The following is a 15,630-nucleotide window of genomic DNA, read 5'->3' on the forward strand; positions in this document are numbered from 1 at the left end:
AGAAGAAAAATGCACTCAAACAAAGTGTTAGGGAGTCAGGCTGGACAGAGGTGAGGTTGACACAGCTCCTCGCTCCCAGTTGCAAGAATGACCCTGTATTCCCTGTAGGCACATGCATGAACCCACACGGTGCAGTTACACAAACAGCACCAGTGACCTCAGAGGAGGAGCAGGAGGGAGCTCCAGCACTGGGGAATATACATATAAATATGATAAGGTGGATCCTTCCGAGGAGCTGGGCTCAGACAGTCTGACCACAGACACCAGTCTCTCTGGTGCTGGCACAAGGCTGCAGCCCCGCTCCTGTTGCTGGTACACACACACAGAGGTGTGTGCACGGGTGGCCAGGACACTCCTGGTCCCCCCAGGAGCCAACCTGGCATGGCCTTACCCTTAGAGACAAGCAGACACCAGAGGAACTCACCCCTACGGAGAGCACCTCACAGCTAAAAATAGGATTTAATAACGAGATAGGGCAAACTGTGCTAACCAAGTGCAGGGCCAGGCTGGACACTTTTGCTGGTCGGCCAAGAATTTTCATGCAACTGTCCCTTCTACCCCCATATCTCTCCCTCTCCCCTCTTTGTTTCCTCCCCCAAACATCTCATACAATCCCAAAATGCTCTTCCCCTGCATCCTGTAAGGTGTCCGTGCCCCTGTATACAGCACCTCCTCTTTCACAGCTCAAAAGGTGCTCCAGCTTTGGCTTTGTGATGAATTTCACACCTGGGCTGATGGCTCTCCTGGGCTGCTGGCCCAGGCAGGGTGTCCTTAATCCGGGTTGTCACCTGGCATTGTGTCCCTGTTTTCCTCCGGGTGTAAGAAAATGGAACCTTTGATGTGCTAATAGCTCTTGCGAGGGGCCGGGGAGTAGCTGGGGCAGAGTGTTAGCTGGGGCCCTCCTTCTGCCATTGTGCCTCCGTGCTCCCCTGTGGGTGTGAAGAGGCGCTTTTGTCACACTACCGGAGAAGGAGGACTGCGCAGGCATCCCGTGCCCTTACACACTTTTTCTGCTAGCAAATAATATTTTAACAACACCACACAGAATACCCATGAGATATTTATGAAATGGATATAACACATAAACACCCCGTGAGGGTATTTATCCATCACCCTCATAAATGCCATGAAATAAACGGGAATTTGTGAGAGTGAGCGAAGGAAAGCTTTGACCTGTTAATTTGGTTATGTGTGGCCAGGTGATAACACCAAATAAACAGCAGACTCGAATGTAAAATGTGATTGTTCCAGTTGCCCAGAATTTGATGGCAAAAGTGGTGTGTGGTCTCAAGGTATTTTTCCTAACAAGAAAAACCAGGGTAAGTCAGCTTTTTTCCCACTGTCCTTGCCCCCAGCCCTCAGCTGCTGCTGTTTTCTGAAGTCAAAGTCCTTGACAGAGTCTTAATTCAGTGAAGACTTTTATTATTTGGCAGCACTTTTGCTTGAGTCAAAGCACAGCTCTTCATTATTCTCCTGGAAGAGTTTGGCAATTTTTTGACCTGAAACATGGACCGTAAATGTGGAGCACAGTAGTGTTTGATTGAATTATAGTCTCATCAAATGGTTCGAGTTGGAGAGGACCTTTAAAATAATTTTGCTTCAATCTCCCTGCCATGGGCGGTGACACTTTCTACTTTTTTTTTTTTTTTTTCAAAGCCACATCCAACCTGGCCTTATGGACTTCCAGGGATAGGGCATCCCCAGTTTCTCTGGGAAATCTCTGCCAGTGGCCTACCACCTTCACAGTAAAGAATTTCTTCCTATTATCTAATCTAAACCTTCCCACTGCCATTTTGAAGCCATTCCCCCGTGTCCTGTCACTACATGCCCTTGTAAGGAAGGGCATAAGCCTGGGACTAGATCCAGCGTCAACTTTGCCCCCGTAGATTCCAGCATCGTATGAAAAATATGTTTTTGGCAACCAGACAAACAAAAAAAATCCCCGAAACGCAGCTACCCAGAACTGTACTTCATCCATAGCTTTGAGATGTGGTGGGAGCACCCGCAGAGCACAGCATTCCACTTCGGGCTACTGCCCGTGCTGTTTATGCGCCCGCCTCTGCGCCGCCACCGCCCGCCTTGCTGCTTTAGCTTACAGACCGAATAATAAAGACATTTATTTTTATATACAACAAATAATAAATAAAGACGCCGCTTTACGCCACGCAGCCGCTGTCGGTGCAAGCCGCCCCAAGTACTGATTTGTGCCATTAGCCAACGCTTCGCGCGTGGCATCCGAGGTGCGGCGGCTCCTTGCGCGGTCCCTGCGGCGCGGGGAGCGGGGCCACCGCCGCCCGGGCCGCTCCATCACCGCCCGGCCGCCCCGCACGCAGATTCCCGTCACCGAGGGGCGTGAGCTCCGGGGGGGGTGCTTCGTGACCGCCGTGTTTTGGTGTCGGGTAGCAGCCCCACCCCTCCGTCTCCCCTCCCATGGCTGAGCCCATAAATGGGCGGGCGTGCGGGCGGGCGCGGGGCGGGCTCGCAGCAGTCTCGGGCGTGGGCGGGCGCGGAGCCGCCGCTGCCTCTCGCGGGTTCCGTTAGGTGCGGCGGCGGCCGTTCGTTCGCTGGCAGTCGGGCACCGGGAGCCACCGACGATGGACACCAAGAAGGTAGGCAGGCGAACGCGGGCTCCTTCTCGCCCTCTTTCTCCCCGCTGCGGCCGCCGCTTGGGCCCCCGGGCGCTTCGGCGGAGGGATGCGGTCGCGGCCGGCGTTCGCCTCCTTCTCGCCGTGGGGATGGATGCGGTGGTGGTCCCGGCAGGGCCGCTGCTCGGCCCTTCGGCGGCTCTGTCTCTGGGGGGGGATGGGGACCGCACAGTTCGGGGGAGGTTGTCGCAGGTCGCGCGATCGATTTTTGGTTTCGTGCGCGTGGCCTGATGATGCGCATGATGCTGTCCGCGTTGTAGGATATTGATCACGAGGTTTGTTTCGCTGGCGGCGCCGCACTCGGTTGGTCCCTGGGTTTAGGATGCTAAGCGGGAGATTGATGTTAAAGATTTTTTTTTTTTGAGTGGTGGCCGTATGACTTATAACGGCATTTTTAAATTTCAAGAAGGTGGCAGAGCATGTCCTTCCTCTCCTTCTCATATGGAGAGCAGGGGGTATTTGCCGGTGTCTGCTTGTCTGCAGCAGTGCAGTGAGCTCATGACTGCGTGTATTTAAACGTACTAAGGGAGACAGCACATACGTACCTGAACCTGGGGCGGGATGCCGGGGAATTACACGGGAACAGCCAGAATTGGAGACGGCCGGGGCTCTCATCGCCATATTGATGGAGATGAGGGCAGTGTGAGAGGATGAGGCAGAGGAAAGGAGAGCGTCTGGTCAAGGTCTTTCAGAGAAGCGGGGAGAGGCCACTCCTGCCAGGCTCAACAAGTTGTACAGCTCTGGGGTTGGAGGCAGTGAAGGAGGGGAGCTGGTGAGAGGAGCATCTCCTGGAAAACGAATGCTGCCGACGCCTGTGGTCGGAGGGAGGGGTGGCGGTTTGAATTCCATGCTGGTGTACAGACCTCACAGTCTTGAGCCTTTGGATAGAGTGGGTGTAGCTGTACTATTTCTGAGCTCCCTGTTTGCCTTTTGGGAAGCGAGGCACTTGCAGCACTAACAAATGATCCATACATTAGATCACAGTCTGGCTCGCTGGAGGGGATGGGTCATGCCATGTGATGTCTAGGGGGTGGGAGGCTGGGCAGGAGATGAATAGCAGGCAATAGCCAGGAGAAGGAAGTATGAAAGAGGGTAGAACAAGTAACCCTGCAGCTCATTTATGTGCCATGTAAGTGAGGGGTGCCCACAAAGCAGGGACCCTGTGGTCCCTGCAGCACCCAGAAGGAAAAGGCCAGCTGTGGTCACTGCTAGCCATGACAAAGCAGAGTCCTGGGGGGAAGGTGCTCCCGTGTGAGCCATGTGGAGAGCGGGGGTTTGTCTGCAGCTTTGCCATGCCTGCTGGCTAAAGATGACCTGGCCTGGAGTCCCAAAACTGTTTAGATATCCCAATGCATTTCTACAGGCCTCCAGATGCTTTGGAAGAGCTGTGTCCTTGTGGTTCTGTGCCATAACATGGGGAGGAAGGACATTTACATGATGTAGGTCTGTGGAGGAAGCCATGCCTGAGAGTCCTTTCCCCAAATTCTGTTTATTGAGGCAGAACTTGTCGCGTCTGAGGGTTGTGCAGGCCAGAAGCACGTACATGCTTGGCTTGAAAGATTGGCGGAGGTGGCACGAGCACTGACAGAAGGTTATTGTGAAAAACTTTGGGCAGTTTTGAGAGCTACTACTCCTGGAGCTGGGCTAGAAAGTGAGAGACTGGAAGAGCTGTGACAGTAGGCACCACCTAGTAGTTTACTCTGCCAGGCTTAAGTACAATAATTGGAAAGTCTTGGAAAAGGAGCTGTTAATATTTTTGGAAAAGCTTCCAAACCTCCTGAGATGGGAAGGAACACAATCTTTCTGAATTGTGCCAACTCAGGCAGTGGCTGCCTAAGTGCCAACTCCTGAGTCACCTGCTCCCCCACACCTCCCTCACTCGGAGCTGGCTTAAATGCCACAAGCTTAAAAAGTGAATAAAATGTCAGATGCTTTTTGCTGACACTTAAATTTCTCAGTCTGTGGGACTTCTGAGGTTGGAGCCTTAAGCTTTCCCTATGGCTCTGAGGGCTCAGCAGTTTTTATTTTCATTTAATAGAGATTCAGGTACACTGAAACTTCAGGGAGTGTGCTTCATTTAAGATACCAAGTATTGCCACAGCTTAAAGAAAAATAGACGGGGAGCTTGGTAGCAACTGCTGCCACCTCTTGAAGCAGCCGCTGTGCCAGTGCCCTGGGGCAGGGATGGGAAGCCCTCGCCTGGGAAAAACAAGCCTGTTGCCGAAGAGAGTGCGTGTTGTAACTGTTGTGAGTGACTGCCAGTGTAGCTCATGGGCAGATCTGAGACTCAATTTATGGGAACTTGTCAGCTGGCTCAGGGAAGAGTTAGACCCTTCTTTCATGACATGCCAGAGATCAGCAAAAGCTGCTGTAAAGCAGATCAACCCAAAATAACAGCCACTAATGCAGGCAGTGTATTCATTACTAATGAGCTGAGAATAGTTGCTGAAGGTCAGGAGATAACAAAGGGGAGGCTCTGACAAGCCCTCCTACTTGTAGCCGCGGTTGCTGTACAGTTGCATCTCCCTTTCCAGGGAAGGGGATCCAAGGGGTGCAACTGGTACTCCCCCTTGCTGGATAAAAGCCCATTCCCTGCCCTCAGAGCACTTGCACGTGGCACCTATGAGCTGCAGCTGCTCTTTATGCTGAAGAGAAGCTCAAGTTGTGTAGAAAGCCAAATTAACTAAATAGTTGTTCCCTCTCTTTCCACAGAAAATCACAGCGCCTCTTATCTATGCTGTTTGCATTGCTGCCATTGGATCCCTCCAGTTTGGGTACAACACTGGTGTCATCAATGCACCTGAGAAGGTGAGAGGAAGAAGGAGCTGGGGAGGTGGGATGGGTGAGGGGCTGATGGGAAGACAATGGTGTAGGAAGGGGAGGGACTGTCTCCCAAGTAATTTGGTTTTGGTTTATGAAGTCGGTAAGGTATTAGAACCCCCATTCAAATACAATATTGAACAGGAAGAACAAAGTTTTGGGGAGGGGAGAGAGCCAACTGAGAGGTTAATTCTCCTAATTTGGAGCACAGGAAGGGCAGGAGAGTTTCATCTGCCGTATGTGGTGTGTGGAGGAATGTGAGCTGCCTCAGTTTTGAGTCAGAATAAACCAACCATGGCAGAAGGAATGTAGAGAGCAGTGTGCAGAAAACAGTTAAGGGTTGGTAGGAATTACAGCTGCCCTAATTTAGTTTATTTCAAGTTTATTTTACTTGTTTATTCATTCCTTGTGTTAAGTATAGACTCGGTGCTTGTGAAAGGGTTGTGACTTGGACATTTGACCAAATCATCCCATGACTGTAGCCTAAGAAACAAGAGGTGAAGAAAATGAGAGATGTGGTTTTCATGTAACTTTAAGATGGTTCCTCTGTCAAGAACTGAGTCACAAATACCACATCCACCCTCTCTCCGGGAAGAGATGTTCACGACGGGATGGGGGATGGGGTCAGTCCTCCCTAGTTAATGTCCTGCTGCCATCTGCTGGGGGCATACACTCCGTTCCCCCCCACCCCATGGCAGAATTTACCTCACTAGCTAAGGGGATGCCTGGGAAATCAGCAACGTGGCCCTGTCACATCCCCCCCTGAGACAGCATTATGTAAAAAATAAACAAATTTTTGGGCTTATTTCAGTGAAGCCTTGTGTGCCTCCAGCTATTTCTATACCAGAAATCCTATCCCTGCTGTCAATGTTTTGGTATTGCCAGAAATGTTCCCATCCACTCACTGGTCATGTTTTCTTGTTCCCTTTCATTCCCAACTGTCTCCCGCCTCCTCCCAAGAACCACCAGTGACTCACATCATCTGAAATATTCAGAAGATAAGACTGTTCTCCTTAATAAACACTGCTGTCCTGTGGGTACCCTGCCTGCCCCTCCACTCAGTGAAGCACTCTCCCTCATCATACTGAGCTACTTCTCTGTGAAAGCTCCTCCTTCTGTGCCCTTGTCTTCCCCTTGTATGCCTTGTTGCTGCCTTTTTGGGTCTCTCTCTTGGCAGCAGGAAGCAGAAGGAAGACAGTCTCCCCTCTCCCCAGTGTAAAATGCCTCCCTCTGGATTGTAACTCTTGCTACCTGACGCCTCTTGCAGATCATCCGGAAGTTTTTCAACAAAACCCTGTCAGAAAGGAGTGGGACGGCTGTCTCCCAAGAACTGCTCACCTCTCTGTGGTCACTTTCTGTGGCCATCTTCTCAGTAGGAGGCATGATTGGCTCCTTCTCAGTCAGTCTCTTTGTAAACAGATTTGGCAGGTAAGTTGGGAGGCAGAGGATGCAAGCTGCTGGAGAACTTTTCCCTTTACAAAGGAGTGTTGGGAGGAAGAGGGCAGAGGTGGGAAGAGATGTGTGGGGAGGAAGCAAGAGTGTGTGGGCTGCAAAATGGAGGATTGCAGGCCAAGGCAGGATCTGAATGAGAATTATTCCATTCTGTTCCCACCCCTGAGATGGCAGATCACAGGCAGGTTTGCATTTACCCCTCTCCTGATGATTTTCCTGCTGTATTGCCAGTTTGAGCTCAGTCTTGACATCTTTACCCTGGCAGGAGGAACTCCATGCTGCTGGTGAATATCTTGGCCTTTGCTGGTGGCCTTCTCATGGCCTTCTCTAAGGCAGCAGGGGCAGTGGAGATGTTGATTATTGGCCGCTTTGTTATTGGTACCTTCTGTGGCCTCTGCACCGGCTTTGTGCCCATGTACATCAGCGAGGTCTCACCCACCAGTGTCCGCGGAGCCTTCGGCACCCTCAACCAGCTGGGCATTGTTGTGGGCATCCTGGTGGCTCAGGTAGGCCTGGTACAACCTGATCCTGCCCTTGGGTGGGGCGAGGAGGGCTGGGGAAGAGTGAGGAGGGCTTTACTTGCCATCAGGTGCAGTGTGGATCCTGTCATACTGAGGTGGGGGTGAGGAATTGAAGTGTTTGAAGTCACTCTTATTTCTCTTCTGTTCTCTGTGTAGATCTTTGGACTAGAGGCAATCATGGGCACTGAAGGACTTTGGCCAATGCTTTTGGGGTTCACGGTCCTCCCAGCAATTGTGCAGTGCATTGGTCTTCTGTTCTGCCCCGAAAGCCCCCGATTCCTATTGATCAACAAGATGGAGGAGGAGAAAGCTCAAGCAGGTAAGAACTCATCTCAAAGGGGCAGGGCAGTGTTCTGGCTCCCAGCCTGCACCAAGCTTGAGTGGGAGGCCAGACTGATCCTGGTGCCTGTGGTGAATTAGGGCGCGACTCCCGGAGGAAATCAGGCCTGGCCTACCTTCCCATCCTTTAGGTTGCACCAGTGCCAGGAAGCATGAGAAACCTGGCATCCCAACAGAGGCTCCAGGTGGGATCAAGATGTGAGGAGTAGTCCCTAGCCTGGTGGGATGTAGCAGGAGCAGCTGCTGCTGCCACTCTGCCAGCTCCTCCCAAAAGGCAGGAAGTAGGCTGGCATTTAACAGGGGGCTTGGAGGGCTGGGGTCTGGCAAGAGCGTGAACAGAATTTCAGGATCAAACATAAGCTTGGAGATCAATCAACATGAGCAGGACCTGGGCCTGGTTTCTGTGTTCACAGCACCCTGGCCCCTGGGTTGAAAAGAAGAGCAAGGCTGGCAGCAGAGCCTTGGCCTTTCCCATGCAGCAGGCCTCAACACCTGCTGGAGGTGTTCAGTCTTCCTCCCGTGCCCTCCCTGCAGTAGCAGGATGGGACACACACACCTCCCCTGGCCAGCAGGTGTGTATCTCATACCAGACATCTTTGGATTCTTTCCTCCAGTTCTCCAGAAGCTCCGTGGCGATCGAGATGTGTCTCAAGACATCGAGGAGATGAAAGAAGAAAGTGCTAAAATGTCCCAGGAAAAGAAAGCAACTGTCCCAGAGCTCTTCCGTTCTCCAAACTACCGTCAAGCCATTATCATTGCCATCATGCTGCAGCTCTCCCAGCAGCTCTCAGGCATCAATGCTGTGAGTTATATTGCTGTCCCATCTTCTGGGCCTCCCTTATCTCTGGCTAAGTTTGCACTTGTTGCTGGTGTGGAGATAACTCCAAGTCCCAAAACATCTTTGTGCCTTGGCTGGAGGTCACTGTTTTGTTGTCTGGCAAAGATGCTGAGATGGAAAGTGGATATTATGGCTTTCACTTTCCCCTCTTGCACCCTGGTGAGGCACCGCAGCCTTGCACCAAGTGAATGAACCTTGACTGGAAGCATGCTGTTTATAGTGTGGAGTGCTGCTTAGAAACTCCCTGATGGGAGTGCAAGCTTTTAGGCAGAGGATGAGGGACATGCTCTCAAGCATGGAATCGTGACTGTGTCCAACTTTCTCTTCTCTTCCCAGGTATTCTATTATTCCACGGGGATTTTTGAAAGAGCTGGTATCACACAGCCTATCTATGCCACCATTGGAGCCGGTGTGGTAAACACAGTCTTCACTGTGGTGTCGGTGAGTGGGACAGGGCTGTGTCTGCCTGGGCGTGTCCCTGGCAGATGGGACTACAGACGAGTAGCCAGGTGGTGGCAAAGCACTGGGCTATGCACTGACTGACCTGTGGGAGCAAAGACCAGCGTGCATCAAAGGCGGCGTGGTGGGAGGAGAGATGGGCAGAAAGAGATGTTATCTTAGATGAGAGAGAATGTGGGAAATGAGTGCATATTGGGAAAAGAGTGATGACTGAAAGCAGTAGCAAGAACCAGAGTGCAAGAACTTGTGCTGACAATGGGGCAGCCTGGTGACCTGCCCTGAGATCACCATGGTCTCTAAGGTTTATGGGCAGATAAAGAAAAGATGAGAGAGACACTGAGCAAGGAGGTCTGTCCTGCTTTTGCTGCCAAATAATGGACATTTTTTTCCTTCTGCCTTTTCCTTTCCAGCTGTTCCTGGTGGAGCGTGCGGGACGCCGTACCCTCCATTTAGCTGGTTTGGCTGGTATGGCTGTGTGTGCTGCTATTATGACTGTGGCTTTGGCTCTGAAGGTGAGTGATCGGTGTTATTGCCCAGGCTGACCCCAGCAGGAACCTGTAAGAAAACACATCCGCTTTGCTCTGCAATACTGCCCTGTAGGCAGGTAGAGCCAAATGTGCAATGGAGAGAGCAATTTTATAACTCTGGGAACTGCTAGTGTTTGCAATGCAGCTGAAAAAGTTGTGACACTAGAGATGGCATTGTGCTGATCATACTTTGTTCCCTTGCAGGACGTCGTGGACTGGATCAGATACATTAGCATTGTTGCCACTTTTGGATTTGTGGCTCTTTTTGAGATTGGCCCTGGCCCTATCCCGTGGTTCATTGTGGCAGAACTCTTCAGCCAGGGCCCACGACCTGCAGCCATGGCAGTGGCTGGCTGTTCCAACTGGACCTCTAATTTCTTGGTGGGAATGCTCTTCCCCTATGCAGAGGTAAGTCCTGGTTTACAAAGCACTGTGACAGCACTGCAGAACTGGGATGGGCGTCCAGAAAAGTAGTAGAATCTGCATCTTTGGGCAGACTTTGACACATGACAGTGACCTTTAATAACTCAACCTCTCCTAGAAATTGTCCCTGCTTTGGGGGAAGAGGGCTGGTGAGTCTTCCAGAGGTCTCTGAGTCAGATTGTGGTGATTGTTACTGGAGGCTGTTGCTTACCTTATATTCTGCTGTCTTAACTGGTTGCAGCTTACAAATATTTGGAAGAGCCATCTTAGTTAGCACATCAGGGCTTTTGCTTTAAAAGCATCAATTTTGGTCACCCTCGGGAAGATTAAAGACCTTTAGAAGCCCATTGGAATGTGATTTCAATTCTAAAAATGCAGCGATGAGAAAAACGTCAGTAAGGGCACTGTTGGAGAAAGGTGTTGGAATTTTAACCTCTCAACAGCAAATGACCTTAGATGTAGTATGAAAATGAAACCTTTTGTGTTTGTTCTCCCTGCAGAAACTATGTGGCTCCTATGTCTTCCTCATCTTCCTTGTTTTCCTGGTCATCTTCTTTGTCTTCACCTTCTTCAAAGTGCCAGAGACCAAGGGCAGGACTTTTGAAGACATCTCCAGAGGCTTTGAAGGACGAGGAAACAACGGCTCATCAAAGACCCCCATGGTGGAGATGAACAAAGCTGCCTAAGATCCACGACACACCCGTTCTTTAACTCGTTCATGCTTAAAGAGTCATTAAAGGAATGAGCAAAGAAAACCATGAGAACTGGGACGTTTTTCCCCTCCTCAATTGCTGCTATATTCTTCTTTTCACCCACATGCTCGCCCATTCTGCCAGGCTTGCCAGCATTAAGCAATTCTGATATGGGTGATCTGCCATACTGGAAAGCACCTGGCACTTGCAAAAATAATTGCATCTTTCCTGCCACAAACATCAGGAGAACAGAGAAGAGCTGGCAATATTTTTACTTTTCTCACATAAAATTGCCATTTGGGGTTAACATACTTATGCACACAGTGACCATTATGTATTTGAACCTAATTACTATTTTTGTAATGAGTTGAAGTGACCCGCTAAACAAGTCCCCAGCCCTTTGAGTCTACTCTGTGTGCGTGTGTATGGTGTTACACTGGAATTTAGCAAGCTTACCAAAAAGCCACCTTGCTTTTTCCTATCCAGTGTGCACTCTTTTTAGCCTCAGGAAAAAGGGGACCAAGTCACATGCATATTTTTTCCTGCTCTTTTATTTTTTGTATAGACAGACTGAAAGCATACTTTTACTTCAGTTTATTTATTTGTATGTCACTTTGTAAATATTTATTTTTTTAATGGTGTACAAAAATGTACAGATAAAGAAATTGGAGACGTTTAAGAGAAATAGCTATTCTAACAAAAGATGCTGTAGACTTGAGGTGCAATAAGACTGTAAAGGAGAAATGTACTAAAAAAGGAGATTTTAGGTGGTATGTACAGCAGAGCCAATTATGCACATCACCTTGAAGTTATTTGTGCCCTCTGGAAAGAAATTCAAAGAGTTCTGTACTTGTGGGAAGAGGTATGTTTCTGCACTAAAATCTCTATTATTAGGGATTTTTGGTGGCTATTTTAAATAATTGTTCTTAAATGTTGATGAGAGTGTGATATTGCATCTTAAAATGGGTTTTGTTGGATTATATTTTCAGACATGGTTTTAAGCATTCTGTGGATGATTGAGGGTGGTGATTGCAAACCAGAAGGTAATGTTTCTTGCCTTCTCTTAATTTTATTTCCTTTTGGCTTCTCTGTTATAGTCTAGTACATCATAAATTCTGATACTTGCAGATTGTCATTTAAAGGAGCGCAAGGATAAACCTTATTTTTCAAAGCTGTATTTTCTTTGCAGTTGTTCCTATAAATATTACAGAGGGTTGTGTAACATGACCCTCCTGGACACAGGTCAGTTGTGGTACATGTGAGTTTGTAAGAGTAGAGATGCAGGACTAGACGCCAGAGCTGCTGGAATTTGCTGGTTTAGCAATGCGAAATGTCTGTAGTGCTCAGTCCCCTGCCTGATGGAAGGCCAGATGTTTTTTGCCCCATGTATCCTCTCTGGAAGGTCTGCATGATGTTGTGGTGCTCACCAGTGTGCTTTGTAGATGTGTACAGCTCTGTTATAGTGCCTCTGTTCAAAGGGATGTGGCAGGCAGTAATTGTTCATCAGTAAATGTCGGTCTCCCTGCTTGTCATTCTGCTGGGCAATTGAGTTTGTGTGTCCCCCACCCTTGCTGCCAAGCCAGCTCAGCTCAGGTCAGGCAGGCAAAAAGTAGCACCTAGGGTACACCTGCAGTCAAGGAGGGGCAGCTTTAATCGCTGCAGCATCCTGTGACAGGCTCCAAGCCCGTGCCTGTCCAGACCTGCATGAAATGCACAGAGGTAGGTCTGATTTAAACTCCTGCTCTTCTGAGATCAAGCTGCAGTTTTTGGATGTGGTCAAACTTGGGTCGACCTGCTCGAATTCATCACTGGATATCCTAGAAGAAAGGCAGGCCCACAGATTCCAAGGTGGTAAAAGGAAGAAAGGCTTAGAAAGGTTGGAATGACAGCAAGACTATTGCAGCATGGATAGCCCAAGCTTTCTTGCCAACATAACGCTTCAGAGCAGGTTAGAGAAATTCCCATTGATGTATATTCTGGGGGGTCTGTCTGACATTTTCAGTAACTAGTGATGACATTTCTACCTTCCCTAATGAGAAACAGTTGCAAAGATCAGTTACATTTGCTGCTGTTAAATGCTTCCTGTGAATTAATTGGAAATGCCTCAGCTTTGCACAATGCAATCATTCCACATCCAGTTTTCCAAAGCTTTTTATTTAGGCTTACATTCCAGATATTTATTCTTGGAAGTATTACATAAGATGTCTCTCCCAATTTTGACATTCTGGCTCAATTACATAGATTTCTGTGCCCTTCCTTTGACCCTCCAGCACATCCAGACATGATATTTCTATATGGACATCTGTATGTTAGGAAATTCCTCCCACAGCTGTGCATAAGAGCATTCCATACTTTGCATCAGATGTGTGTTGGCTTGGACCGAAATGTGTAGGCCTTTCTCACACGGTATCTTTTCTTAGTTTCTTTTTCTGTAACGGCATTGTGAATATTTTGGATGGATTTTATATGCTTATTAATGTAGTTGTTTCCTGGTTTTGAAATAAAAAATATGAAATAAATATCTGATTTGGATTTTAGCTTTATCCTGTAGGTCTTCTCTTACTCTTTTATCACAGACTGGGACTACACCCTGGACTATCACCAACATCTACCCTGCAACCTTTTTGGGTAGCTAAGCACTCTGGATTTGCTGTTTTATCCTACTGGAAGTAATAATTTCTCACAGCCGCTATGCAAATCACCTTTAATTCCCTTACTACCATTTCTTAGCAATTTTTAAACTAAAAAGATGTGCTTCTGTGGTTCTTGTTTGCCCAAATCCTTTTTGTTTGCGTGCAAATACTTCTCCAATGTAACATGAAGGCAGAGAAGTGGCTGGAGGTTATGAATATTGCCCAGAGCTAAAGAAGATGAGACTTCTGCCCCTGCTCTGTTCCCACTGCACTCCTCACCTTCTCTGCCAGGAGGGAGAAGCACCCCTTTCCCCTGTAGCTGATGCTTTACTCCCTCTGTTTGGGATGTGACCTTCATGTCCTCCTGTGAGATCATGCTGCTGTACATTTAGCAGTGGATATTGGAAAGGATTAGGGGGATGGAAGAAAAAACCCACTGCCCCAGGAGCTGATCCTGTGGGTCAGGGACTGCAGCATTCCTTGGACCACTCTCAGGTGTCTGGGCTGCTCTCAAAAAATATGTGAGCAAAATATTCTTCAGTAGAAGAGGATAGGATTAAGTGAAAGTAAGGAAAAGATGGCAGACCCCAGAGTACCTTAGAGCAGGAATATGGCTAATATAATTCCAGAGTCAGCAGGCTGCTCAAAGCCTAAAACCAGGAGAAGGTAGGGAAAAATGTAAAGTCTGAAAAAGCTCAGCAGAGCAGCAATCCTGTGAAGCCTTTCTGAAAGCTGCTGCTGCTGGCTGCTGCGCGTTCCTAGCTTGTGCCTGTGTTTTGCTAAGCTTGGTATGCAACCAGCCTTGGAGCTGGGGACTGCCCTGGGCTAATCTGTCTAGGATTGTTTTTCAATTCTAGCTCAGTTATAAAAATAAAGCCCAGCCATCCAAACTCATAAGCATATCCAGCTCAAACTTAACTCTTAACATTTCAGTCTTCTTTGTCAAAAGTGGAAGCAGAGAACGAAATAATTTGTGGCCAAAGCATGTGATTCCCTGAGCATTAAATTAATCTTTTGTGCAGTGTTTGTGATAAAATTTGGGTTAGGGAACAAGGCTTTGATTTAGATCTGGTTAGTTCTTAAAATTGTAAGGAAGCTTCAAAAGGAAAACCTGTTTCTAATTAAATTGTTTGAATGCAATTTAATGGTTTGAGGACGAGCTGTTTTCAGCTGAATGCGTTCATCACATCCAAGTGAGCATGTAGGCAGTTCTTGTGGCCACCACACTACCCCATAGAAATGAATCACTGGAGAGTTCTTGGAATGAAACTGATGCTGAGTGGACAGAAGAAGAACCCCCAAGGGTCCCAAGTGACATCATGTCAAAGGATTCAGTACTGTTTTACAGGCTGGAGCACAATAAAGTGCCACAGCATCACTGCCAATATTTGTCGCTTTCTGCTTGTGTTATTTCTGATGAATGTCTTTGCATAGCAGCCAAGAACAGCACTTTATTTCTGTGAGAAGAAATGTGGGAAAAAACCTCCGGCAAACAGCATTTTATTTGAGGTAGATTTCCCTGCTCCATGTCCAGTGCAAAAATCTTTTTATTTGATTTTCTGTTCTGAAAAGAGGACACATTCTAGACACCTCAGTAGCTGGGGAGATATGGGGCAGCTTCTCCCTTGGGAAGGTGTCTGGGTGTGAGCACAGGCAGGAGACTGCAGTCTTACCTCCAAGCAAAGTCACTAAACCCTTCTTTGAGGGTTACTCCAAGAAGGAACACTTGTCGATTTGGTGGGGGACTGTGCCATCACTGCTTTCATTTGAGAGGAAAGAAGGTGTGGACACACTTTCAATGTCATTGTGATGGGCCACAATGGAGCAGCATCAAGAAGTGACTCACCACAACCTTCTCTCCCACTGTACACATTGTGAGAAAGGTCCTGCCAACAGGTAAATCAAATGCACATTTTGTCACACAAAAAATTTATATCTGGCTTTTTTTTTCAGACTTCCTGCAGATCAGACCAAGGACACAATTCTAACATTTTCTTCACTTTTAGAAGGACTCTTTGAAGACATGTGAGATGCTTGCTGGAAAACCTGGGGTCTGGTCTGTCACTTAGCCTGGCTGTCTTTAGTATGTGAGTTACCAGACAAGAGGCAGTTGTCTTCATAATGTGTTGCTGGGAAAAGGCAGCACTCAGGCTGTCAGACAAGGAAAGAATATGGTTTTGTCTTCTAAAATATATATTGCTACGACATTTTAATTGGTGTTACTTGCAAGTATTCCATTTCTGGTGGAGACAGGCTGTAACTTTTAAAACAATTCACTTAC

General features: G+C 48.1%; 1 protein-coding gene across 1 annotated transcript; it reads left to right on the forward strand.

The window, feature by feature from the left end:
- The first annotated feature begins 2,451 nt into the window (after positions 1 to 2,451).
- LOC119705597 (solute carrier family 2, facilitated glucose transporter member 3) lies at positions 2,452 to 13,248 on the forward strand. The gene is made up of 10 exons (XM_038148204.1): positions 2,452 to 2,609; positions 5,358 to 5,453; positions 6,733 to 6,893; positions 7,183 to 7,423; positions 7,595 to 7,757; positions 8,392 to 8,579; positions 8,952 to 9,056; positions 9,485 to 9,586; positions 9,806 to 10,009; positions 10,525 to 13,248. The coding sequence occupies exons 1-10, from the start codon at positions 2,595 to 2,597 to the stop codon at positions 10,708 to 10,710; spliced, it is 1,461 nt and encodes a 486-aa protein (XP_038004132.1). The 5' UTR covers positions 2,452 to 2,594; the 3' UTR covers positions 10,711 to 13,248.
- Positions 13,249 to 15,630: the final 2,382 nt, after the last annotated feature.

The sequence above is a fragment of the Motacilla alba genome, chromosome 1 (assembly GCF_015832195.1).
Source record: "Motacilla alba alba isolate MOTALB_02 chromosome 1, Motacilla_alba_V1.0_pri, whole genome shotgun sequence".
Taxonomy (NCBI): domain Eukaryota; kingdom Metazoa; phylum Chordata; class Aves; order Passeriformes; family Motacillidae; genus Motacilla; species Motacilla alba.

Bases quoted from the DNA above. Each gene is read 5' to 3' on its own strand.
- LOC119705597 (XM_038148204.1), top strand. The intron at 6,894-7,182 runs GTAAGTTGGGAG...TTACCCTGGCAG, and splicing joins TTTGTAAACAGATTTGGCAG to GAGGAACTCCATGCTGCTGG. The intron at 10,010-10,524 runs GTAAGTCCTGGT...TTCTCCCTGCAG, and splicing joins TGCTCTTCCCCTATGCAGAG to AAACTATGTGGCTCCTATGT.